This window comes from Ovis aries, chromosome X (assembly GCF_016772045.2).
Source record: "Ovis aries strain OAR_USU_Benz2616 breed Rambouillet chromosome X, ARS-UI_Ramb_v3.0, whole genome shotgun sequence".
Lineage (NCBI taxonomy): Eukaryota > Metazoa > Chordata > Mammalia > Artiodactyla > Bovidae > Ovis > Ovis aries.
Genome location: NC_056080.1, coordinates 31,949,665 through 31,976,670, shown reverse-complemented (window position 1 = coordinate 31,976,670; position 27,006 = coordinate 31,949,665). Strand labels below are relative to the sequence as shown.

Below are 27,006 nucleotides of genomic sequence, written 5' to 3'. Positions count from 1 at the left end.
AACCTTAGGAAAGTATTATATTATTGTTCTCATTTTACATAGGAGGAAGCTAAGGCTGATGATGCAGCTAAGTAACTACCAGGGTGACAAGACCTCAGCTCCAAGTTAAGATCCAAAAACTGATTGACTCTAGAGTCTCTGGGTTTTATAACCACTTTCTACTGTTCATAATAAATGTCCTATCTCTTCTCACCTATAACCCAGGGAAGACACACTATCCAGGATTTGATTGTACTTTCCCCCTACCTACACCCAGGGCTACCGATTTGTATAGTGCAGTGAAAAATAAAATTTGGAGCCCCTTGTTCAAAAAAGCAGGAAGGAAAGTGCTGTTCAAATGACCAAAATATAAAGCTGTTTCCTTTATTCTATGGTTTTTCTCTCAACTTGCCATCGTGTTTTTTACTTGCTATTCAACATCATACTGAGTAAAGAAAATTAAAATTTTAAAGTATTAGTGTGAGTTTTACTGCCCATTGTTATATTGTGCAATTGCAGTTGTAAATGCAAATATAAGATCGTTTAACTTAAAGCAGAATCACCAGCATTGCACAATTTGTATTTCAGAGCTTATATATGCATCACTATTTCATTCTTAACGTGAAAACATTGTGCGACTAACTCAGCTGTGTTTATTTCACTCCTTGATAGGTGGACTTTCTACTTATGCTCTGTGCCTTCAGCTTACTGTAAAGTAAGGAAGGAGTTGAAAGGAAAGGAATCATCTTGCCCTATCTTTCCCTTTCTTTCTCTGTCATCGGTTGTAGCATAAATGGTTGGCTAACACAGAAAAGAAATGAGTATGAAAGGTTACAATTGGGTTCTTGGTTTTGTTTTGTTTTTTTTTTTTTTTTTTTAAGCATTGCTTTCTTTCTGCACTGGAAGATAGTTCTGGTTCAAACAGAAACCATGATTTCCTGAGGCTGCCAATGCCATCCATCATTCAGTCATAGACACTTGCACTCAATGGGAGTCTGCTCAGCTCCCACATATTGTGGGTCCACCAGAATTCTAGGCTCAGAGGACACCAGAAACACTATATGCAAATGGGGAAGAGACACATAATGTATCTGTGTCCTCTGCTCATATGCATATTTTATCACTCCATTGAACTTAGAAAACCCAAGTTCAAGGATAGAATTATTAAGAATTTTAAGGGGGCAATGTCAAGAAGCAGATAAAACAAGCAAGGGATCGTTTGAGCATTGTAAAACCGCTCAGGTTTTCCAACCATGAGGCTATTTCTGTCTGCACACATTTCCCAGGCTATCTTTTTGTGACCTTTTTTCTCCTACTGATGACTTTTATTATTTACATTATTTGGGGATAGAGGAAAGGAATACATCATGGAGGTTGTTGTAACCCCTAAGACCTTCAGAACTTGCCTTGACCTTGGGGAGGGCCCATGCAACTAGCTCTATGCTGGCACTTATATTCTGTTTGAGATCCTGAAGTTGGATAATTTTGACTTAACAGGCTGACATATTGCTGTCAGTTCTCTAGAAACAGATACGAATGCATCCTTTGATGAAGGGATTACACCAAAGACTGCCTCTATGCTTTTTCATCCTAAAGGGTTTAATCGTTCAGGAAATTTATCATATTAAAGTTTCAAAGTTGGAACATTTATCAGAAGAGCACAATTCAGTTGGTTCTGGCAGCTCAGTGGGAGAGAAGGCCCAGAATTGCTGGGGACTGGAAATTCAAGGCAGACATGGCAGAGAAGAACCATCAGAAGAGTGCATTTTCTCTAGGCAACATCATGACCTCCCTCCCCCCACAAGTAGCTTCTTGTGGTTCTACACTGCCATTTGTTTCCTTTGCAAAATCCCATTTGTTAGGGACTAGTGATTGCTTGCTATCTATAGGGTGTTGAGAAGATTCCTCTCCAAATATTTTTCCAATGTTTTTGCCCTGACTACTTTATTTGCCTATGTCCCTTACCTCAGCAGGAAACCCTCTTGAGTGTGGTCCTCCTCAGGATTTCTAAAGCCCAGCCACCTACCATGCATGTTCTTCACCTAAAGAAAAATTTATACAGATACTCCTATTTGTTCTGATTTTTTAATATTGATAATTGCCTTAAGGTTAAAGCAGCAGGCATGTAGGTTATCCCAAGAGCTATCTCCTATCACTTGGTAGTACTGGTTCCATAGCTCCTGAATCTCTGCAAGCACACAGCCAGGTTTAGAGGTCACTATTCCATTCTGTCAAGTACTGTCTGCCCTATAGGTCTCTTGAGGTCTCCATTGCTTGGCTTGAGATGATGGAAGGTATAGACATGCATTGCTCTCCAGAGGAATCCTTCTCACCAGATTTCTTCATTCAATCTCTTTGCTTCCTCTTATGTACCTTAGAGCTTGGTAGTAGATGAAGGAGGGTGGGACAGTTTTGTGGTCCCTTCTTAGCAATTCCTTCATAGGTGGCCTGGATCTTTGCTTTAGAATCATGAACACTTTGTAACCAGGGTTTTCAGCTTTAGGATCCCAGGAGAAATTACAAATGTTGAGAATCTCAGCTGACATCCTGCTAAATAAATTTGATAGCAAATACTTTATATTTTGCTTTGCCTAAGATAATGACGTATTATTTAAACCATGGCCTTCTGGAAAAAAAGGCTTAATTCATAGAAGTCATTCTGCCATTAGAAGTTTCAGATGTATGAATGAAGTTTTTTTTTTTTAATTATACCTTTCCCTGACTTATTTTCTTATTGATAACTTTTCTGGTCTGAAGATTTTCAGAAATATTTCATTGGGGATCTTGGGATGAGATGTTTCCTTTACTGTCATTGTAAAAATTACATAAGTATAATACCAATAATGTATATATAGAGGACTCAAAATGTGAATTAAAAAGTTTGCCTATGGATGAAAATCTGTGGCATTTAACATTAAGACATAATGTACCAAATCACTCCTTATAGTAATCCAGAGAACTTTAATCAAATATTAATTTGAAGTGGATTCCAGCTGCCATTTAAGAATCTGTGTATGTATTTGTGAGGATGTTAAAATGCAGGCTCATTATTATGTATGTCTGCTGTCCATGTCTCTGATAATGCAAGTGGACGTTTCTAGCATTTTAAATATTTCGTTCGATTTATCATTTAATGTATTGGAACAGCCTGCAAAGATACTAATTATATAACACCCAATTTGTTTTATTGTTCAGCGTTTGGAAGCTCCTGAAGACAAGCCATTTGGCAGTCCATTGATGGAGACTGAAGTAAACCTGGATAGCTACCAGACAGCTTTAGAAGAAGTACTCTCATGGCTCCTTTCAGCCGAAGACACATTGCAAGCACAAGGAGAGATTTCTAATGATGTAGAAGAAGTGAAAGAACAGTTTCACACTCACGAGGTAAAAGCAAAACATCAATTAATGAAATAGGGCAGATGACATAATGATAATTCCATCTGTTTGCCTCAGTTACTGTATAAGATCCTTGTATTCTGATAATTTAGTGTTTATTTTGAGATGGAAGCAAGATAAATGTTCATGCATTTGGCTTTCCAGTAGGCGGCTTTGGAAGTTTTCCGTTGGAGAATAACACTTTGAAGGTGCTGAGACTTGATTTTGCCAGAGGCTCCTATAGGAATATGAAAGGCCAGCTCCTTTATCTTGGGTCAAGGTCAATGCTGAGATAGAACTTACACTCCAGAACCTAGGGGATATTAGGCTGCACTACCCCCTCAGTCGGAGACTTCTCCTGGGATGACACACTTACTTGGCCTCCTCCCCTCCCCTTTCCTGTTTCCTGCTGCTTCTGCTCCCTTGCAGATCTCCCCGGGGATCTTTTTCTTGATAAATCACTAGCATATAAGTCCTGATCTCAGGCTCTGCTTCTGCAGAAGGTGACCTAAGCTACTAATATCCATTAATTCATATTATAAACAGTATTGGATTTACTTTTACTGGGAATACAATTTAAATACAAATTTAAAATTGCAAAAAAAAAAAAAAGAGAGATTCAAAACCATAATGCTTTCCATAATATGTTAACTCTTATCACCTTCTTTCTTTGTCAGGGATACATGATGGATTTGACATCCCATCAGGGACGGGTTGGCAATGTTCTCCAATTGGGGAGTCAGCTGATTGGGTCAGGGAAATTATCAGAAGATGAAGAAACTGAAGTGCAAGAACAAATGAATCTTCTAAATTCAAGATGGGAATGCCTCAGGGTAGCTAGCATGGAAAAACAAAGCAAGTAAGTCTGTTTTTAATTTCTATAAGTAGCAAGTTTTGGAGTCTGAATAGTGTCTTGATGTAGTCCCTTGCCTAAGTTAGGATTCTCAGTTTTTTCCAAAAGTGCACAACTCTTCTTCAGGGGCATTTTGGTTAGGTTTTCATGTCCATTACATTGTGGTTTTCACTTTTGTAATTGAAGTGGAGCTATTGGAGAGAAGGACCACTATCTATGGAACTGTACTTTAAAGGTCACTGAATTTGTTGTCATAGTTAATATTTTCCAAGCTTTCTCCTAAAATTACAATGTGAATATAGAAGGCATGGAAGTTTGCACAGGAAATCATGCACATAAAATCACATATTAGGTACAGCTGACAGGAAACTTCTCTTCTGAAGGAAAAGCTCTTGAAATATTTAATAGTTTTTCATATGTTTATGGAAATCCTCTTGAAAAAAGTTTCTCATCTGTATCTGGAAATCCTTCTTCAAGTACTTGCATGTGAATTATCTTAAAATATATATTGACTTAATAAAAAAATGTTGAGACATTTTTGAAAATGGCATATTTCTTATAAAGGTAACAAATGAATCTCATCATTTTAGATGTGTTGCTTTGATTTATTTTGTTAGGTGTGTGTATTCATGTAGTGCTTATTGAGACAAGTTGATTTATTTTTAAATGAAAAGAAATGAAGTGCCAACTGTGGATTTGAATACATTAAGCTAAAGAAATTGTCCAAGTGTCTTAAGTTTACTTAGCTATTATTTATGAAGATTAAATCCTTTAAAAGAGGACCAAAGAAACTCATTGGGTATGCTGGGAGGATTGTTATTCTAGTACTAAATTATTGTGTGACAATAGGGAGGGGAAAAGCACATTTTCAGCTCATGAATTTTGAACAAATAAATAAAGGATATATAAGATAGGGTTTTCACAAATATTGGTATTTATAACCAGGAGATACTGGTCTATACATATTGACGTTTTCTCCAGCTGTGATCATTTGGAGGATTGCAACAAATTCTAGAGGTGAGGCTTCCCTGATAGTTCAGTTGGTAAAGAATTCACCTGCAATGCAGGAGACCCCAGTTCAATTCCTGTGTCAGGAAGATCCACTGGAGAAGGGATAGGCTACCCACTCTAGTATTCTTGGGCTTTCCTTGTAGCTCAGCTGGTAGAGAATCTGCCTGCAATGCGGGAGACCTGGGTCCGATCCCTGGGTTGTGAAGATCCCCTGGAGAAAGGAAAGGCTACCCACTCCAGGATGCTGGCCTGGAGTCACAGAGAGTCGGACATGATGGAGCGACTTTCACTTTCACTTTCTGCCCATGCCCAAGGCTCAACTAGTTTAAGCCACCCATTTTTCATCATAGATCATAAGATAGAGAGCCTCCTACTTGTGGTCATGTGCCAGCATTCTGCAGGTCACGACTTTGGTTTGTACCCATTTGTGCAACTTAAACAGAGTAGCCTTAGGTAAAATTTGCAAGTCTTTAAAATCCTAGTTCCTGCTTTACTGCATATCCCATAGTGGCACCACTATCTTTTCCTTCTTGCTTTCTGTTTTCCCATCTTCTTCTGGAGGCTAAATACATTCTTGTTCCTCATTCTCTTTTTTCAATAGGGCTAACAATATGGGATTAATTATTCATACAAACAATTAATTAATTGCATCTTCAAAACTGAGTGGAGAAAAGGTGGATTCAACCTATAATTAAAACCCCAAGTTTTCAATCTGCTATTATACCATTTAAAAATTGTTTAATTAAAAAAATACCTTGTTAAAGAGGTATACCATTAGATGATGAATGACAGCACACACACATACATGGATGAGACCATGTACACACACACACGGATGTGTGTAATTTGCTCATACCCATGCCACTGGAGTATGAGAAACCTACAATGGCAATATCACTAAGCTACGAGTGTCAGACTTTATTTTGGGGGGGCTCCAAAATCACTGCAGATGGTGATTACAGCCATGAAATTAAAAGACGCTTGCTCCTTGGAAGGAAAGTTATGAGCAACCTAGATAGCATATTCAAAAGCAGAGACATTACTTTGCCAACCAAGGTCCGTCTAGTCAAGGTTATGGTTTTTCCAGTGGTCATGTATGGATGCGAGAGTTGGACTGTGAAGAAAGCTGAGCACCAAAGAACTGATGCTTTTGAGCTGCGGTGTTGGAGAAGACTCTTGAGAGACCCTTGGACTGCAAGGAGATCCAACCAGTCCATTCTAAAGGAGATCAGTCCTGGGTGTTCTTTGGAAGGAATGATGCTAAAGCTGAAACTCCAGTACTTCGGCCACCTCATGTGAAGAGTTGACTCATTGGAAAAGACTCTGATGCTGGGAGGGACAGGGGGCAAGAGGAGAAGGGGACGACCGAGGATGAGATGGCTGGATGGCATCACTGACTCGATGAACGTGAGTTTGAGTGAACTCCAGAATTTGGTGATGGACAGGGAGGCCTGGCGTGTTGTGATTCATGGGGTTGCAAAGAGTCGGACACGACTGAGCGACTGAACTGAACTGAAGATTGACATCAAAAATAGTTTGTCCTTAGGGAAGTTTTAAGGAGTTTGGTTGGTATTTAAGCTTTTAAAATGATTAACAAGAAGGTAAGGGCAGCCTCTTAGCTGGCACGGCTTTGCTAAAACATAGTTTTTAAAATGAGACATTAATGTGTAAATGCTTGTAGCATATCAAGTAGTCTGGACAATTTGTTGAGGTACACATACACAAAGTATTATTTAAGAGAAGCAAATTCGGAAATCTCTTGTAAGTTTGTAAATAACAGTCTTACATACCACTTTCGCTAACTTTGTGGATTTTCATGAATAAAATTCTGAAGGCGATTAGCCATTATGCAGACTATCCTGGACCTGCATTTTGACAGATATTTTAAGAGGAAACAAAAAGCTGATTATCAAAATAGGATGTTGTCAATATTAAAAAAAATAGTTTTAGTTTCTATTTAATCCTTTAGTACATTGCTACCTGTTCAGTTTATACTTTCGTGGCCATGATTGATGATTAGCTTCAATTTGGAGCATTGCCTGTTATTTCCATTCATATGAATACTTAGGAATAGGAAAGCATAGTAGACTGATAATAATCAAAAATGGATTATTCCGCACCTTTCAGTTTGTTCCTCCGAAGAAAGAAAGGGTATGGATAGATATAGTCAAAATCCATTTTTCCTGCCTAAGCGTAGATTTAGGGAGAGATAATGATAATTAAGGTATAATAGGTAGATGAGATATAACCAAAGCCAGCTATAATTCTAAAGTTGTTTTCTTATTCAGTCAGTTCAATTCAGTTCAGTCACTCATTCATACCCAACTCTTTGTGACCCCATGGACTGCAGCACACCAGGCTTCACTGTTCATTACCAATGCCCGGAGTTTGCTCAAATGCATGTCCATCGAGTTGGTGATGCCAACAAGCCATCTCATCCTCTGTTGTCCCCTTCTCCTCCTGCCTTCAATCTTTCCCAGCATCAGGGTCTTTTAAAGTGAGTCAGTTCTTCACATCAGGTGGCTAAAGTATTGGAGTTTCAGCTTCAGCATCAGTCCTTCCAATGAATATTCAGGACTGATTTCCTTTAGGATAGACTGGTTGGATCTCCTTGCTGTCCAAGGGACTCAAGAGTCTTCCCCAACACCACAGTTCAAAAGCATCAATTCTTTGGCACTCAGCTTTCTTTATAGTCCAACTCTCACATCCACACATAACTGCTGGAAAAACCGTAGCTTTGACTAGATGAACCTTTGTTGGCAAAGTAATGTCTGCTTTTTAAAACACTGTCTAGGTTGGTGATAGCTTTTCTTCCAAGGAGTAAGCGTCTTTTAATTTCATGGCTGCAGTCACCATCTAAAGTGATTTTGGAGTCCAAGACAATAAAGTCTTGTCACTGTTTTCATTGTTTCCCCATCTATTTGCCATGAAGTGATGGGACCAGATGCCATGATCTGCTCTTATTGTAAAAGTAAAAATAAATAAATAAAATGGCTGGGCATGCAGATAATCTGATAACTAAAATCTATGAATATTTATACTTGTCAATTTTTAGTTTCATCTAAGAGCATGTCTATGTACAATAATCAAATTACATTTTATATATATTCATTGGGGTATATTACTATATATATCAGGTTTCCTAGGTGTCACTCATGGTAAAGAATTCACCTGCCAGTACAGGAGACACAGGAGACTTGGGTTCAATCCCTGAGTCAGAGGGTTTGATCCCTGGGTGAGGAAGATCCTCTGGAGTAGGAAATGGCAGCCCACTCCAGTATTCTTGCCTGAAAAATTCCATGGGTAGAGGAGCCTGGTGGGCTAACTACAGTTCATGGGGTTGCGTTCACTCAGTCACGTTCAACTGAGTGACTACATATGTAACAGGTATGTATGTAGGTAGGTATCTGTATCTACATCTATGTATGTATCTGTATCTGCATCTATCTATATATGCATGAATGTTAATAATAATATTAATAAGTATTAGTGAAGTGCCTCAAAATACCATCTACATTTCAAGGCACTGGATATACAGTAATGAATACAAAAGGCAAGGTTCCAGAAGCTCTACAGTGTCTCACATCCAGTAAAAAAAGAAACACACACACACACACACAAGAAAAATATCAGATAGGAATATGCTTTTTGAAGAGGTTAAAAGTTAGTGTGATAGAGCCTGAGGGGCCTCTTTTGCCTGTGTGACCCAGGAATGTTGTGTCTAGCATGGTGCCATTTAATTTCAAATTTGAATGACAAGGAGGAGTCACCATTTGCAGATCAGGAGGAAGTATACTTCAGACAGAGGGAAAAGCTCATGCTGCTGCTGCTGCTAAGCTCATGCAGGGGCCCTAAAATAGGGACACTCTGGCTTGTTAGAGAAACCAACAGGCATTTGTGGCTGGAGAGTTGCAGGAGGGAAGATTAGATAGCTGAGGTATGAAATGGGGTTGAAATCTATCGATAGGTAGGGGTCTTGTCATGTATGGCAGTGTCAGGGTAAAATCAAGGACTTTAACATCTACCATAAATGTGACAAAAAGTCATCAGAAGGTTTTAAGTAGGGGAAAAACAGGTAAAGAAAATATTGGTAATGCCACTGGAAGAAGACAGGACCATTGTGATACCAGTATCAGATAAGAGATAATATTGACAGTGTCTCTTACTATTACTTTCCTGATATTACCCAGGTAAAAGATGCTAGTATCTTATGTCAGGGGGTGGTTGTAATCATACATGTGTTTACTCTACGATCTTACCCCAGTCACTAATGTATAAACCATTTGTGATGTGTTTATTTTCCTTTTTACCTTTCTAATAGTCAAGATTCCTCCTCCCCACCCCAGGAAATAGACATCTTTGCCTCATACATACAGATGCTACCTTTATACAAGGTTGTATCTAGGGAATTTATCCTATAAGCCATTAACAAAGTTTTAAAAACACAGAGGTAACGAAATGCTCTCATTTCCCACTTATGCTCAATCTACTCAAATTTTCCTAAGGGATAAGGTCTCCCTTTTTCCAACTCCTGTTTTTGTGAACCAGGTGACTTCCCCTCTGTGGTACTCAGTTACTGATTGCTGACACACCTCTAAAAGATACTGGCCAAGATAGGGTGTAAAAAGTAGATTGTGGACATGAAATTATTATGGAGTATAAAGAATGATCATCATTACAAATGACTAGCCGTGGGTTAGTTATTTTAGCCATACTGTGTAACTATGCCTATGTGAAAGTGTTATTCTCTCAGTTGTGTCCAACTCTGCAACCTCATGGAGCCCGCCAGGCTCCTCTGTCCATGGACTTTCCCAGGTAAGGATACTAGAGTAGGTAGCATTTCCCTTCTCCAGGGGATTTTCCCTACCAGGGATTGAACCCAGGTCTCCTGCACTGCAGGCAGATTCTTAACCATCTGAGCCACCAGGGAATATATATATATATATTTTTTTCACTTTTCCCCCTCCAGCTTGTTCTAATTGCCTTGCTCATTTTTCCCCAAAGGACTTGCTTGTGGATGTTTTCTCTGGGGGAAAGGGACCATGAGCAGGGTGATTAAAATAATATTTGAAATTATAATTTGATTATTGAAACATTTAAAAATATTCCTTGCAAAGGAATATAAGTAAAAAACATAAACATATAGGTGCTTCTTCTGTTCTCCCTGTTTTATTCTGTTCTCATTTGATTCTTCCCTTAATAATTTCTTCTCTCTCCAATTCTGATATCTTTGTGAACATGAATTCATAATGAGATAATGAAGCAAAAGCTAATATAATAAAGAACTTTTTAAAGATACTTCTAGCCACCACTACTTTGGCGCAAACATGCTACTATTGGTCAGTTATCAATCTTTAGCAGTGATTATGAGATTGAAATGAAAAAACTAAGTTCCATTGATTGCATAATTAAAATAATTAAGACAGTATCTGTTGGCATGCTCGAGTTGGAACCTACAGATGAGTAGGCAAATGATTTTTATTTTGTTTCATTTTTATGCTGCAGAATACCCTTTGGGTGGTGGGAGGTGAGGGAGAGAGAAGAAAAAGACAAAACTTCCCACTGTGGAAGGACAAGAAGACTATTGGCATAGGGACAACAGAAGATTTTCTTCTCTATGAATAAACTAATTAATTTGATTGAAAAATGCAACCTGCAGAGAGCAAAAGAGATTTACTGACATTTCTACAAGGACTCATAAAGATAAGCACAGCAAGTTCCATCAGCTTCTCTGATAACTGTGGTTAGGACATGCAGGGGGAAACTAAAACCTTTGTGATGTTGAGGGAAGAAAAATGAAGGCAAGTCAGTAAGGAGGCCAAGTGAAGTTATGTTCTGGTTTATATCAGCAGGAGGAGAGAGATGAATAGTATCTGGGTGAAAATATAAACCATAACATGGGAAATAATTGTGAATCGCCGTCAACACTTTGACTGGAGAGAAAAATATGTCTAACAACTCTGGCTCATGTTTTTTATTTTCCTTTTAAACTTCTATTCCAACCTGGAAGTGAGATAACGTATGTGAGAGTGAATAGAGTAAAAGAGGTGAACAAGTAGCAGGGTTGTTTTCTCCCAAGTGAAGTGACTAACACATGGCCATGTGAGTATCTGAATGAATGGATCAATGAATGAAAGTGTTTCTTAAGTAGCTCTGTTAAATGAATTCACTGCAGTGAACTTTTTAGCAGAGTATAATCTTAGTCTCTTACTTGCCATTATATAACACTGTTTCATGAATTCATTTCTTTCTAATCATATTAAAATTAGAACTCCTCGCAGATCGAGGTAGTTCAAGAACCACTAGCAACAGCATCACCTGAGACCTAATTTAAAATGCAGACTCTCAGGCCTCACACTGCATGATTAGAATCTACAATTTAATGAGATCTCAGGTGATTCCTAAGCCCCCAATTTTTCTTTCAACTGAGGTGGGCCAAATGTATTAACTACTTTCTCAGAAACTCCCAAAATGGTGCTGGTGATGTCTCATTCAGTACTCAGATGTTGCCATCCTCTCTCATGGGTCATCGATAAAATAGCAAGATTCTTGTGAAAGAATATACAATAGACAATGTGAGAGTATTGACAATTCATTGGTGGCCTAATTAAAAGTTATTAGCATATAGTAATTTGATCAGGTTCAAATCAGTATGATGGTCCATGACAACCTTTTTGTAAACAATGCTCAGTTAAAACGTGGACATGACTTATTCCAATAATATAAAGTATGTGACTCTCATAGTTTAAATTATGAGTAGGAAAGCCAAATCTCTGGAATTCATAGAAATGAGAGTCAAGCATAACATTTTTTTGGAACAGTGCTTTTTCACGGAGATAAATAATGGTAATTAGAAATTAAGCTTAATTATTCATTCATCTGTCTGACTAACAATTCTTATCTCCTACGTCCCCTGCACTGTTACAGATACTGGGGAAGTATCAGTGGACAAAACAAACTAAATCTTTGTCTTGTTGAGCATGCCTTCTTCATGAGAGGAGACAGTTGAAAAATATGTAAAATATGTATATCATCGGAGAAGGAAATGGCAACACACTCCAATAGTCTTGCCTGGAAAATCCCATGGACAGAGGAGCCTAGTGGGCTACAGTCCAGGAAGTCACAAAGAGTCGGACGTGACTTAGTGACTAAGAAACAATAACATGTATGCCATAGCACATGGCTGTAAATGATGGAAAAGAAAAAAAAAAAAAAACAACCAGGGGATAGATTTAGAGAATGACCCATTGAATTACTGTGCATGCTTGGTCAGTTATGGAAGGCCTCCGTCTTAAGGTAATATTTAAGGGAAGGCCTGATCACAGGGAGGTAACAGCCACGGTGATGGCTATGGCAAAGGAAAGTGAATGTAAAGATTCAGTGTGCTGGGTAAAATGATACCATTCTCATTTATGGCTAAAAAAAAAATGATGCTAATTAAATCAGTGAACTGTCTTAACACGAGAACATTTAATGGAAGTTGATGTTTTATAGTATAATCTTAATTCTGATGTTTCTGATTAGAAAAGTATCTACATTTTTGTACTATATCTTATATCTGATAATTGATACCATTTATGCATTCAAGCAATATTTATCATGTGTCTAGTGTGTGCCAGATATTATAGAGTGACATGATTTTTGAAGTTGAGAGTGGGCTTCTATTGTCATGCAAATGATTATGATCTCAGAATGTCACCATACCTCATTTTCACTAGAGATAATTTAAACAGATTTCTAATCATTGTATTTGAGTCCTCTTTGGTTTGTGATGACACCTGGGAGTTTCATCACTCACTTTGTAAGTATTGAATCAGGAAGATTGAATTGAGTGTCTCTATAATGTATTTGCCACAAGAATCTTTTGCATCCAGCCATGCAGCTTCTTTATTATGTTACTGTTACTGTTTTGAATGTAAATGTGCAAAATGCAAATGAATGTGTTTGCATTTTTAACTTTAATTTTTCTCTGTATAGTTGAAGAATGTCAATAATTAAACTGTTGTTGAGCTTTATGGATGGAGGGATAACATAGATCAGTATTTTGAAAACTGTGTATTTATGTTTCACAGAATCCTTTTAAACAGTACTATTTTTCAACTTCATTCTGTGGGAAAATAAATACTAATACATGTTTGATTTTGAGGCAGTGTGGATGCTTTCATTTCTGTTGAAAGGCAAACTTTGCAGGCGAGTTCTTTCTAAAATATTTCCTGTGAGGCTGTTGAATTAAGACTGTGCTCTCCAAGACCGGGTTGCAGGGTGTAATAGAAGGGTAACAATGAGAATTAGTGGGAGCTTTGGGAAAATGTATATGACCTGGTCTCTGTGCTTTCTCCCCTCACCTAAGATATCAGTGCACCTGTTGGTGGGAGTGCTGATGCTGTAGAGAAGAGAGTGAGCATTCATTTTGGTGGGAAAAAAAGAAACACTTCATAGGATTCTGTTAGACTTTTATCTGCTATTCATTCTCCAATGGAAATTCCTACTATTCCAGTGCCTAAGATTTAGAGACAGAAAACCACTGAACAGTGTCAGATTTTGCAAGTGGGCCTTTTAAGATGCCATTGGGACTTGGAGGAGAGAGGATGGACTTTTTTGAGGCAAGGAGGTGCAGGGCAGCAGGAGGGATTAACCACCTGCAGAAATGCTGGTGATAGACTTGAAATGTAGGGCACTGGCCGAGATTGGTGGTGGAGATACAGTGACAGTAGAGGGGTAAGGTAGAGGTGACGGTGCTGATGAAAGTCTTATGCGTTTGGGGTCTCCATTTTATTGGATGCGTAGTTTTGAGCTTTATGTTTCACAGGGCATTCAGTAAGCTTTGAGAAATGTTCTAAACTGTGAGAATTGAAAAACATGGATGCACTTCATATAGCCCATTCATTATTGCCATATGACAAAAAGGCTTTATGTGTCTGTACATATGTTACTGAAACTTTTCTTTAAATTTACCAATATTGCATTTCTATTTTAAAGCAATGTTTGCTCTTTTGGCCAGGGGTTTATCAGGTTTTCTGATTCATACATTTAATGAAACGTTACAAATGTTTAAAATGTCTGGTCATTCATTTTCCCTTGTCACCTTATCTTTGATCAAAATTGGGTCTCAAAGTGTATTGTGGTTTGTATCATTAATGGAAACCTCATGCTAAGGGATTTGACTCTCCTTATTTAAGTGAGAAAAAAGAGTAAAATGATCTGTTAATGACAAAAATTGAGAAAATCCTACTAACTGGCCTTTTATTTTTCTGTTTTTCCTTCTTGATAATCACTGACATAAAGGAAATGAGGAATAGATTTAAAAGTTATCTCTAAAAATGAAGTAACATTAGTAAAGGCAGTATGTCTTGTGCCGTGTGCTCAGTTGTGTCCAACTCTTTGCAACCCCATAGACTGTAGCCCACCAGGCTCCTCTTTCCGTGGGATTCCCCAGGCAAGAATACTGGAGTGGGCTGCCATTTCCTCCTTCATGGGATCTTCCTGATAAGGAAGCAAACCCACGTCTGTTGCTTCTCCTGCATTGGCAAGTCGATTCTTACTACTAGTGCCACCTAGGCAGCATGATGGTGAAGCAGACCCCAGGGCCACAATGCCCAATTCCCACCCCCCCCACACACCCCCCATTGCTTGCCTTTTGACTCAGGTAATCATGTGAAGAATTGACTCATTAGAAAAGACTCTGATGCTGGGAGGGATTGGGGGCAGGAGGAGAAGGGGACGACAGAGAATGAGATGGCTGGATGGCATCACTTACTCGATGGACGTGAGTCTGGTTGAACTCCGGGAGTTGGTGATGGACAGGGAGGCCTGGAGTACTGCAATTCATGGGGTCGCAAAGTGTCAGACACAACTGAGCGACTGAACTGAACTGAAATGAAACCTTTGTTTACCCATCTGTAAATTGGGGCTAATAGTATTTCCTGTATCATTAGGATTGATGGTAATGCCTCTATTGTCTGGCAAACCTAGACAACATATTAAAAAGCAAAGATAATCACTTTGCCAGCAAAGATCTATATAGTCAAAGTTATGGTTTTTCCAGTAGTGATGTACAGATGTGAGAGTTGGAACATAAGGAAGGCTGAGCACCAAAGAATTAATGCTTTTGAACTGTGGTGTTGCAGAAGACTCTTGAGAGTCCCTTGGGCTGCAAGGAGATCAAACCAGTCAGTTCTAAAGGAAATCAACCCTGAATATTCATTGGACGGACTGATTCTGAAGCTCCAATACTTTAGCCACCTGATGGGTACAGATGACTCATTCGAAAAGACCCTAATGCTGGGAAAGGTTGAAGACAGGAGGAGAAAGGGACTACAAAGGATGAGATGGTTGGATGACATCATCGACTCAATGGACATGAGTTTGAGCAAGCTCTGGGAAATGGTGAAGGACAGGGAAGCCTGACATGCTATACTACATGGGATCACAAAGAGACAGACACGACTGAGCAACTGAACAACAGCAAGAGCAGGTCTAGAATAGAAACTGCTTCCCTGGTAGCTCAGCTGATAAAGAATCTGCCTGCAATGCAGGAGACCCTGGTTCGATTCCTGGGTCATGAAGATCCCTTGGAGAAGGGATAGGCTACGCACTCAAGTATTCTTAGGCTTCCTGATGGCTCAGCTGGTAAGAAATCCGCTGGTCATGAGAGAGACCTGAGTTTGATCCCTGGCCTGGGAAAATCCCCTGGAGAAAGGAAAGGCTACGCACTCCAGTATTCTGGCCTGGAGAATTCCATGGACTGTATAATCCATGGGGTCACAAAGAGCAACTTTCACTTTCACTGATTGTCATGACTGAGCAACTTTCACTTTCTACTGGGCACTACTGATTAGGGAATAAATGTTTCCCCCAAGTCCAGCAGAGTCTCTGTGAAGCAAATCCTATGTTTGTGTTGATCTCTTTTCTGTTCATGAAGGTCTCTCCTGCAGTGGATGTGAGGTGGGCGACAGACCTCCATATACAATTATTTGAAAATGATATTCCTTAAGGTGCTTTTTACTGCCCCTAACAAATAACTGGACTCAAAGTGGTTTGCAGCATTGCTTTCTGAAGTGTGATCCATGCACTAGTACCATTGGCATCCCCTGGACATTTGCTAGAAATGAAGAATCTCAGCCCCCTCCTCAGACCCACTGAGTTAAAATCCATGAGGACGTAGTAAAATGTTAAAATGTAAAATTTGGGAAGCACTGGTTAAAGCCATTATCTATCATCTTATATTACAATAATTCTCCGGTTGGAGTGACTCCAAACCACTCAGTCTGTGACTCAGTTGTGTCCTCAGAGTCGCGAGCTCTTTCCATGTATTGGCTTCACTAGTCTGCATCTGTCCTCAGGTACTTTTACAGTGGGAGGCTGGCTGCAGCAGTTCGTCCTGTCATATCCTGACATGCTTCTGTCTCTAGACTTTGTCAGGGCTGTCTCCTGTCTGGAGCTGTTTTATTCCAGTTCAGCTGCCTCCTCTCTCGAGTGCCAGTCATGTATTTATGCTCCATTCTCCCTTTGATTTTATGTCCCTTTCTAAATAACCACTTGAAAACCATAAAATGAAACCAAGAAAAATGCAAACTCTTTCCTTGCCTGTGGGTGGTAGATTTTTGTTTTATGAATTTGATAAATTTCCCTAATTTATTTGCATCTTGAGAATGTTAGTTGGAAATGTGGACTTTCTCATTTTAATAGTGTTTTCAGTTAAACAGAATGAAAGTATCATTTTTACAGAATAAAAACCTCAAACACTGGCAACTTCATATGACCCAACCTAGTATAACATTTTATCAATAAAGAAGGAAATGATTCAAGGTTAAGAGCACAGACCTGGGTCACAGCTTAGCATTTATATACTGATGTGCATGTCACTGAAATACATTGAGCAAGTTCTTTAACCTTTCCAAGTTTCAGTGTCCTCAGAATTGAAATAACAGTATTAACTACTTCATTAAGTGATAATGAGGACCAAATGTAATCTTTAAGTGTTTTTCAAACAGAAGTTAAATATGCTCCACTTTCACAATTTCTACTATTTCTGCACTTGTCTTTATCATTATATATTTAATACTTTTCCTTAAAATAGTAAAATTTTACATAATTTTAGTTGATTTTTCATCCTAAGCGATATGATCTCTTATATCATATGCATTAAAATCATATATATACACACTATATATAAATATGTATGTGTATATACACACATAAGCTTGGTGTGTGTATACACACACACACAAAGACATCCCCCAAGAGGATGGAATGATGCTGTTGTTTCAAGTGACCATACTTTGAGAACCATTGGTCTAGAGAGGAAAAGCAGGGATTTCTTTGGCTAGGATACAGTGATGTGATTGTACCAGTCATTATAATATTGAACCACACAGGCTGCATGCTGAGTGTCCCCATACACCATTTTCCACCCAGCCATGCCAGCCCCTCCTCCAAGAGCCTTCAGCTCCATATTTTTACATTCCACCTATAAAAGATGCAATACCTGAGAAAGCACTTTTTGGTACATCCATTCTTAGTGGTTAGTCTCTGAATTTAGGTTCGTAAGGTGAAATCACTGTTAAATAACAAAGGTCACTTGAGCTTCAGACTTCACATTTTCAGGCAGAGCTCAAGAAATTTCCCAGAACTCATGGGTTAGTGTAGGATATAACACTGTATAACTCTCCCACACCTTATATCATCAAACTGTATTGGCCTTCCTGATCCTCTAATGCCTTAGGAAATTTGCGCAGATGATTCCTTCTATTTAGAAAGTGTTTACCCCATCCTCTTCACTACCACCTCTTACTTAAAACTTTAGAGTTATTCAAAGATTAGTGCTTCAGAAAAGTCTTTCCTTACATCATAAACTCAATTCAGTTACTTTCATTTCATAGCATGATCTCAATTACAATTAATTAATGACCTCAGGAGCTATATATTATCTGTGACCCCCATGACTGTAAGGGTCTTTGTCGCTTCACCGTTCGTAGTATCTAAGTACTCAGTAATTCCACATTTAATAAGTATATGACTCAGTTCTTCAAGTCTCAACTCTCAGTCTCTGTGTTGTGTAATGACATCATTTGTAAAGAGCCCAGGTCAACGTGGAGCCATTTTTATGTCCCCTCTGAATATATACAAATATAACTAGAATGATTTCCTCATACTATTATAATTGTTGACATAGATATTTCCTTAAAAGTCTCTAAGCTACTTGAATATGAGGATGTTTTCTTTTGTCTGTCTCTAGAAAAGACTCTGATGCTGGGAGGGATTGGGGGCAGGAGGAGAAGGGGACAATAGAGGATGAGATGGCTGGATGGCATCACTGACTTGATGGACGTGAGTCTGAGTGAACTCCAGGAGTTGGTGATGGACAGGGAGGCCTGGCGTGCTGCGATTCATGGGGTCGCAAAGAGTTGGACACGACCGAGCGACTGAAATGAACTGAACAAACAGGAGTTTCTAGAATATTTGTTGAATGAAACATCTCTCCAAAAGTTAAAAAAAAATGATATTTTAAAATGAAATTCCTTATTAACACTAACATGTATGTTGGACTTGAAACATTTCTTCAACTATAAATAATGATATGGCATGTTTTTCTTTAGTTTCTGAAATGTGAGATTTTTAGCTCAATGTAAGGACAAACCAGGCAGGAAAAACAGCAAACACAAGGAATGATATTGCAGCCAATTCTCATGAAATCTTGTTATCAAGTCAGTTCTCAAGGGATTAACTGAACCAATAAAGTAAAAGATTTATATACCTTGCAATGCCAGGATGGTGTTCATTGTCTAAGAAACTTAAACTGTCAACTTTGAGTTTTTGCTTCCACTTAAATGGATGCTTTATGTTGTTTCCCATAAAAAGAAAATGTCTACTTTTTCTGTTTGATGAACGAAAGCTCATTCTCATAGACTTCTGATTACAATGTGCCTCAGGGGACCTGTGTCTCTAAAAGGTTAAAGCTGTAATGATAAATGGTATAACCAGTCCATTCTAAAGGAGATCAGCCCTGGGTGTTCTTCGGAAGGAATGATGCTAAAGCTGAAACTAGTACTTTGGCCACCTCATGAGAAGAGTTGACTCATTGGAAGAGACTCTGATGCTGGGAGGGACTGGGGGCAGGAGGAGAAGGGGACGACAGAGGATGAGATGGCTGGATGGCATCACTGACTCGATGGACATGAGTCTGAGTGAACTCCGGGAGTTGGTGATGGACAAGGAGGCCTGGTGTGCTGGGATTCATGGGGTCACAAAGAGTCAGACATGACTGAGCGACTGAACTGAACTGAAATGATTTTAAACACTCTCAGTTATGTGTGTATTTTATATGTTTAAATATGTTGATTAATGGAAATTTCTGGTAAAAATTTTATAATTAAGAATAATAAATAATTGAAATTATGTCTTCCTTATTGACATTTTAAAATCAGTACGCAGTCTACTCTGGTTCTCAAAGATGCCTTTGAAAGAATATTTACCTTAAAATTTATACTAACACTTCTCTTTTGTCTCTCAACATTTTGTTGAATTAATAGATGAAATAACCTAAATTTTACTTTTCATCCTTACTATGAAGTTGTGTGGTTGATAAGCAAGATGTCATCTCATGTCTGTGATGCCGATATTCACACTGAGAAGATTTAAGATCTTAGTTCTAAGGTGTATAGCCAGGCTGTGAACTAAAACCAAGTGTTTGGACTTTAAATCCATTGCCCGGCCCACTAATGTATACATCCTCGACAAAAAGAAAAAAAGAAATTCTTTCACTTATCTATTTGTGCATAACAAATGACTCCAAAACTGCAGCTTAGTACAAAAATTTATAATTACATCATGATTCTGTAGGTCCAGAATATGGTCAGGGCTCATCTAGGTTGTTGTTCTGAGATTGTGGTATAGCTGGGGTCACTCACTGGGCTTCATTCATCAGGAAGCATAACTTTTACGATTGCCTTTTATCCTCCAGAGTTACTCTCAGGATGGTCTCTAATCATTTGGTAGTCAGCTTGGGCATCCTTACAGCACTGCAGCGGGATCCCAAGAGACAGAACACAAACGGCGCTCATTCCGTTACAGCCTACGCTTAGAACTTGTATAATGTCACTTCTGCCATATTGTGTTGGTCAGAACAAATCACAAGGCCAGTCCATATTCATGAGCACGGAACATTGACTCCATCTCTTAATACTATGACAGAGAATTTGTAGCCATGTTTTATTACCACACGTATATTAAAATAATGGACATAAAAGCAAACAATTGCCAGGGTACATTACTAGCTCAATTACCAGAGATGACTCTCACTTTATTTATCATGTTCACATTTAGTTAGCTGTGTGAAATGTTCTAAAAATTGGAATGTGTGGACTATCATATGCTGAACAAAGAATACCTTCAGAGGTGATTGATTACGGGTTTTATTCACCTTCTTTCTTAATGTCCAACAAATGCCAAACCATGTTAACACACGTTCAAATGTCAATAGTTTTACCTAGTGATAGGTTTAATAATAGTAAAGTTGTTTCGACAGAAGCAATAATTAGGTATCTTTCAAATTTTCAGTTTACATAAAGTTCTCATGGATCTCCAGAATCAGCAACTGAAAGAGTTAAATTCCTGGTTAACAAAAACAGAAGAGAGAACAAGGAAAATGGAAAAAGAGCCCCTTGGACCTGATCTTGAGGACTTAAAACGCCAAGTACAGCAGCATAAGGTTAGTATATTTGATGCTATTTGCTTTCATCTGGAAAACAAACTGTGTATATGTGTATTACGTACATACACTTGCATGGTTTGCAGATAAGAAAGAACTAAAGCTTCAAATGAGAAAAGGTTTAAAATAATTCTTGCCTAATATTTTTGCAGTGTTTACTGTTTTGAATACAAAATAGCTAGGCTTTTCATACTTGAAAAAAATTCAAATATATTCCTGGAAGAGAACAATGCGGCTATGTGATTTATTAAAATTTTGGTTTCCTGGAAGAGAGTTTCTGTAAGGATTACCTGAAAAGCAAATTTACATAATAAGGCAAGATTTTTTTAAACATGTTTTTACCTTTAATTCATAAGGTCTGCTTACAGCAGGCCAAGCTTAATGAAAAATGGACATCTGTAACATTGCTTTCCTGTCAAATATAGCATCTAATAATTTTAATATTTCCATCTTATTTTGTACATTTATGATTATGCTCCCTGGTTACCTGCAAGTATTTATTGTTTCTGTGATTAGAATTTCTACAGAAATTTTCTTTTCAGCATCCTTTTTTTTAATTGAGGTGTAATTGACATATTCATTTCAGGTAAGTAGTATAATGATTCAATATTTGTAAATACTGCCAAATGATCTGTGCAATAAGTCTACAGTTAACATCCATCACCATATAAAGTTCAAAATCCTTTGTGTGTGTGTGTGTGTGTGTGTGTGTGTGTGTGAAGAGAGCTTTTAAGATTTACATTCTTGGCACCTTTTAAATATGTACCCAAATATTATTGATTATAGATGTTATAGATTACATCCCTGTGACTTGCTTATTTTATATTTGGAAGTTTGTATCTCTTGAGCCCATTCACCCATTTCACCTGGTGCCCAAGACCCCCTCCCCTCTGGCAACCACCATTCTGTTGTCAGTAAGTTTTGCTTTGTTTGTTTGTAATGACTTTTAGATTATACATGTAAGTGAAATCAAACAATATTTGTCTTTGCCTGACTTGTTTTATTATCATAATTCCCTCAAGATCATCCAAATTGTCACAAATGGCCAAGATTTTATTATTCTTTTGTCTTTTTGTGGCATATATACAACATATATAATACCACACATTCTTTATGCTTTCATCCATCGATGATGAATTAGGAAACAACTCCTTGTGTTGTTTCCATATCTTGGCTATTGTAAATAAAGCTGCAATGAACATGAGGGTGCATATATCTTTTCAAGGTAGTATTTTTGTTTTCTTTGGATAAATATCCAGAAATGGAATTGCTGGATCATGTGTAAGTTTTATTTTTAATTATTTTTAAGAATATCCATGCTGTTTTTCACAGTGGCGGTGATAGTTTACATTCCCACCAACAAGTGCATTAGGATTCCTTTTTCTCTACATTGTCCCCAACATTTGTTAGTTCTTGTCTTTTTGATAATAGTGGTTTTGACTTGCAGTTCCGTAGTGATGTTGAGCATCTTTTCATGTGTCTTTTGGCCTTTTGTATATTTTCTTGGAAAAAGAAAACCTCTGACCTTTTTTTTTTTTTTAATCAGATATATATCTTTTTGCTGTTGAGACATTTGAGTTCTTTATGTATTTTGGATATTAATCCACTATCAGATATATGCTTTGCAAGTGTTTTTTTTCCCCATTTGATAATTACCTTCTCATTTTGTCCATGGTTTCCTTTGCTGTGCAGAAGCTTTTTAGTTTGATATATTCCCACTAGTTATTTTTGCTTTTGTTTGTTTTGATTTTGGGGTCAGATCCAAAAACATTGCCAAGACTGATGTCAAGGAGTTTACCACTTATGATTTCTCCAAGGAGTTTTATGGCTTCAGATCTTACATTCAAGTCTTTAATTCATTTTGAGTTGACTTTTGTGTAAACTAAAAGATAGCAGTCTAATTTCATTATTTTGCAGTTCCTGTCTAGTTTTCCTGGTACCATTTCTTTGAAGAGAGTGTCCTTTCCCCCTTGTATCTTCTGGAAGCCTTTGCTGTGAACTAATTGACCTTTTTTGCTTGAGTTTATTTCTCTATTCTATTCCATTGATCTATATGTCTGTTTTTTTATGTCAATACTGTACTGTTTTGATTACTGTAGTTTTGTAATATGAATTGAAATCAGGCATCTTGATGTCTCCAGCTTTATTCTTTTTTTTCTAAAGATTTCTTTGGTTATTTGAGGTCTTTTGTGGTTCCATACAAAATTTAGGATTGCTTGTTTTATTTCTATGAAAAATGTTGGAATTTTGATAGGGATTGCATTGAATATCTTGATTGTTTTAGGTGTATGGACATTTTAACAGTATTCTTCCAATCAGTGAGAATGGAATATATTTTCAATTATTTGTGTCTTCAGTTTTTTTTCATCAGTGCCTTACAGTTTTCAGCATACAGGTCTTTTACTTTATTGGTCAAACTTGATGCTAGGTGAATTAAAGTTAAATTTCTTGCTAGGCATTTTATCCTTTTGATGCAGTCGTAAATTGGATTTTAAAAATATTTTCCTTTCTGATATTTTTAGTCATTGTATAGAAATAAAACAGGTTTTTGTATATTGATTTTGTACCCTGCAACTTTAGTGAATTTATTTACTCTTAAGTTTTTTTGTGGAGTCTTTAAGATTTTATGTATATATATATATAATTAAATCATTTGCATTGTGAAAATGCTTAATTCTAATAACCATTATAAAACTAGCTAGCTCTGGATTTTATTATAGGAACAGAGTCTTGCTCAGTCCATCAGAACACACCTGTGCGCGACGCACACAGATACAGAAGAACCTTCATGACTGGTCTAAGACTAAGGTAGCCACATTTTGCAAATAAAAATGCAAGAAGCCTAGCCTAGTTAAACCTAGTTAAATTTGAACTTCACATCAACAGTGAGGGTTTTTTTTGGTTTGTTTTTTGTTTTTGTTTTTGTTTTTTTTTTTAGTAAAAGTGTGTCCCAAATTAGTTATTATTCAGCTGAAATTTAGATTTTACTGTGCATCCTGGATTTTATCTGACAGCTCTATTCAGGAGTCTCTGCTTCTTGGATTTATGGCTTTGAAAGGAAATATCTGCTCTCTTAACTCAGACCTTCTAAATCTGTATCTCACCCAACTTCATGTTATATATATAGTTTTTAGAGAGTTAGCTTCACAGTTCCTTCATGCAGATGAAGGAGACCTTTCTTTCAAAGTCCTAGAATTCTTTCTTATTTCATGAGCTTCAGTTTCTGTGACAAATGGAGCTGGTTTTTGATCTTGCTGCAGCCAAAACCATCCTTTGGCCACAACAGCTTAAGGTTAAGCAATTTGGGGAGAGTTAGAGCTACGGAGAAGGCAGTGGCATCCCACTCCAGTACTCTTGCCTGGAAAATCCCATGGATGCAGGAGCCTGGTAGGCTGCAGTCCATGGGGTCGCTAAGAGTCAGACACGACTGAGCGACTTCACTTTCACTTTTCACTTTCATGCATTGGAGAAGGAAATGGCAACCCACTTCAGTGTTCTTGCCTGGAGAATCCCAGGGACGGGGGAGCCTGGTGGGCTGCCGTCTATGGGGTCACATAGAGTCAGACACGACTGAAGCGACTTAGCAGCAGCAGCAGGAGCAGAGCTATGGTAATCCTGGTTACTGTGCCACTGGGGAAAAATAAAGCATCAACTGTATTCTAATTTTCACACGTAAATTGTGACTAAAAGAGGTTCCCTTTGTCACATAAATTTTATTTGCACATCTGATAAAGTTAGAGCCATTGCTAGACCTTGACCTGGACCACTTTTGCTGTGTGTGTCGTGTTCCTCTGATAGACCCTATACCCATTTGCTTCCCCTTGGCCTACACTGGAAGTTGTGTGCAGATGGATTCTATATACACCAGTGACTTCCTCTCAGTCTGACGGCATTTGCTGGCCATAGGAGAATCTCAGCCAGTTCAAACATGGGCAAAAAGTAGTTAGTACTGCCAGAGCTGCCACTAACCAAGGAGGGATGGGAGATGATAGATAAATATTCTCGAATCCCTGCCCCATGTCAGGATGATTCCAAAGCATCTCTCAATTTCCAGAGTTCCTCAGAGGTTTCCCAGCAAGACTGGGCCCCAGAAGTCCACATGGTCAGCTGTCTCACAGTCCTGCCCTTTCATAATGTCTCCTGAGATGACTTCTCAAATAAACCATTTGTACCCCAATACTTGGCTTAGGGTCTGTTCAGGAAGGAACCCAAGCTAAGACAACCTTCTCACCTGAGAAATCTGAGGGTTATCCCAGCTTACCATCAACTACACGCGTAATTTTAAGAAATTGTTGAATCTCTCAGGTTCTCCGTATCTTCATGCTGGACATGAAAGTGTTGAGCCCATTGATTTTTAGTGTTCCTTCCAGTCTTGGTTTCAAAGTTTCCATTAGCTTTGGAATGTCATGCATTTCCAGCAAGGGCAAAACTATGGGCAGTGACCCTGAATATCAGAGGGAAGAATGTCAGCCCTGGATGCCCGGAGTCTAAAGAGGAAGCCAGGAAGCAGGCCCACAAGAGAGAAGTGGCAGAGAATGGTAGGGCAGCCATGAGTGTGAATGACTTAGGACAGCTATGTGCAAAGGTCTCACCTGGAAACCAGGAACAGAGCCCTCATGGAGGTTAGGACGTCCAGGGTCTTTGTATTCTGCCAATTACCTAAGAGGTTTTACACTTTCCTCTGGAGGATAAATAGTGAATGGAATGGAAATATGTCTAATATTGTCATAAAATTTGAATAGATTGTCCATTACTTGAAAATGGGCCATTTCTGATGAGTATGAAACTGCTTTGAAGAGAATAATTTGAAACAAAAATGAAACAACGTAATTGTATGCAAGCTGATTTATAATCATTTATATCTAGGATTTATTCATATAAGTGCATAAGGAAAACCGGAAGGGATTGGTTTACTGGCACAGAAAGTGAGGTTAGCTTCTACCTTTAATTGTTTAAACCCACTTCACAATATATTAATTTTTATAAAATTAAGACAAGGAAAAAATGCATTACATAGTGAAGAGAAAGTCTAACGGTTGATAATTCTCTCGTTACTTGAAATAATTACAGTGAGAAGACAAAAATTTGACAAAATCAAATAATTTATAAAGTAGACTAATTTGTTTAAATTAGAAACATATATTTTTTAGACATATACACTAAAAGAAGTAAATTACTTGTGTTAGTCTTTCCATGCGTCATAAAACAGAAGAAAGGATAAATGTTCTTGCTTAGGTAACTGAATTCAAACTAAAGCCTTATTTAAATAATCACTGATTTACTTTGCAGCTTTTCTTCCCAAGGATTGTTAGTGAATGAAAATAAGGAAATTTCTCCTTCTGACAATGAAATGCATCACTAACCTTGGAGTAGTCAGAAAGTAGCCCCACCCTGCTACATCACCATGCTTCTCATCAATAGACCATTTAGTTGTTTTAGCTTCATATCTATAAACATTATATCCATCCATTTTATTTTTAAGAGATAATTAAAGATAACAAAATTAAAGGAGAGACACAGGTTTTGTTCCTGGGAATGGGTTTACATTCTCACATCAGAGGGCTCTAGTGTGCACTCTGCTGTTCTCTTACTCCCTCTTGCGCGTGCTCTCTCTCGCTCGCTCGCTCGCTCTCTCTCTCTCTCTCTCTCTCTCTCTCTCTCTCTCTCTCTGTCTCACTTGGAGGGCAAATCTTGCAAGCACACCATGCATATTACAGATATGCTTCTCTATGTTCTGTGACAGCATCCTTTGCTATCTTCATTTCAACAGCACTTTATTACGAGGCAGGCTAGAAATTCAACCACTGTGAAATGTCATGGAAATAAGTCACTTTTACTGAAGCTGCCAATTAGGCAAGGTAAAGCGATCGATCCTATATTGGTGGTTACTATTAAATCTGGTCAAACTATTATCTCTGAGTAGCTGGGAAAAGTCCAATTTGCTGCAAAATTTGAAAGAGACCAGTAATTCTTCATCTCTGTTGCTCTGGGGAAAGAATTTAGAGGCTGACTTTAGATCCAAGTCCCCCAAAAGTGATTCTCTTTGGAGTGAACAAATTGAATCTCTCAATTTTCTTGT

The 27,006-nt window shown here is 38.0% G+C and overlaps 1 protein-coding gene across 9 annotated transcripts in view; it reads left to right on the top strand.

Moving 5' to 3' along the window:
• The window catches only part of DMD (dystrophin), a 2,668,835-nt gene that overhangs the window by 1,055,213 nt on the left and 1,586,616 nt on the right, over positions 1-27,006 (top strand). For all 9 annotated transcript variants that reach the window (XM_060407875.1, XM_060407877.1, XM_060407874.1 and 6 more), the window contains 3 exons: positions 3,175-3,363; positions 4,032-4,213; positions 20,777-20,927. In XM_060407875.1, the coding sequence (XP_060263858.1) occupies positions 3,175-3,363; positions 4,032-4,213; positions 20,777-20,927 (522 nt within the window). The remainder of the gene's footprint in view (positions 1-3,174; positions 3,364-4,031; positions 4,214-20,776; positions 20,928-27,006) is intronic.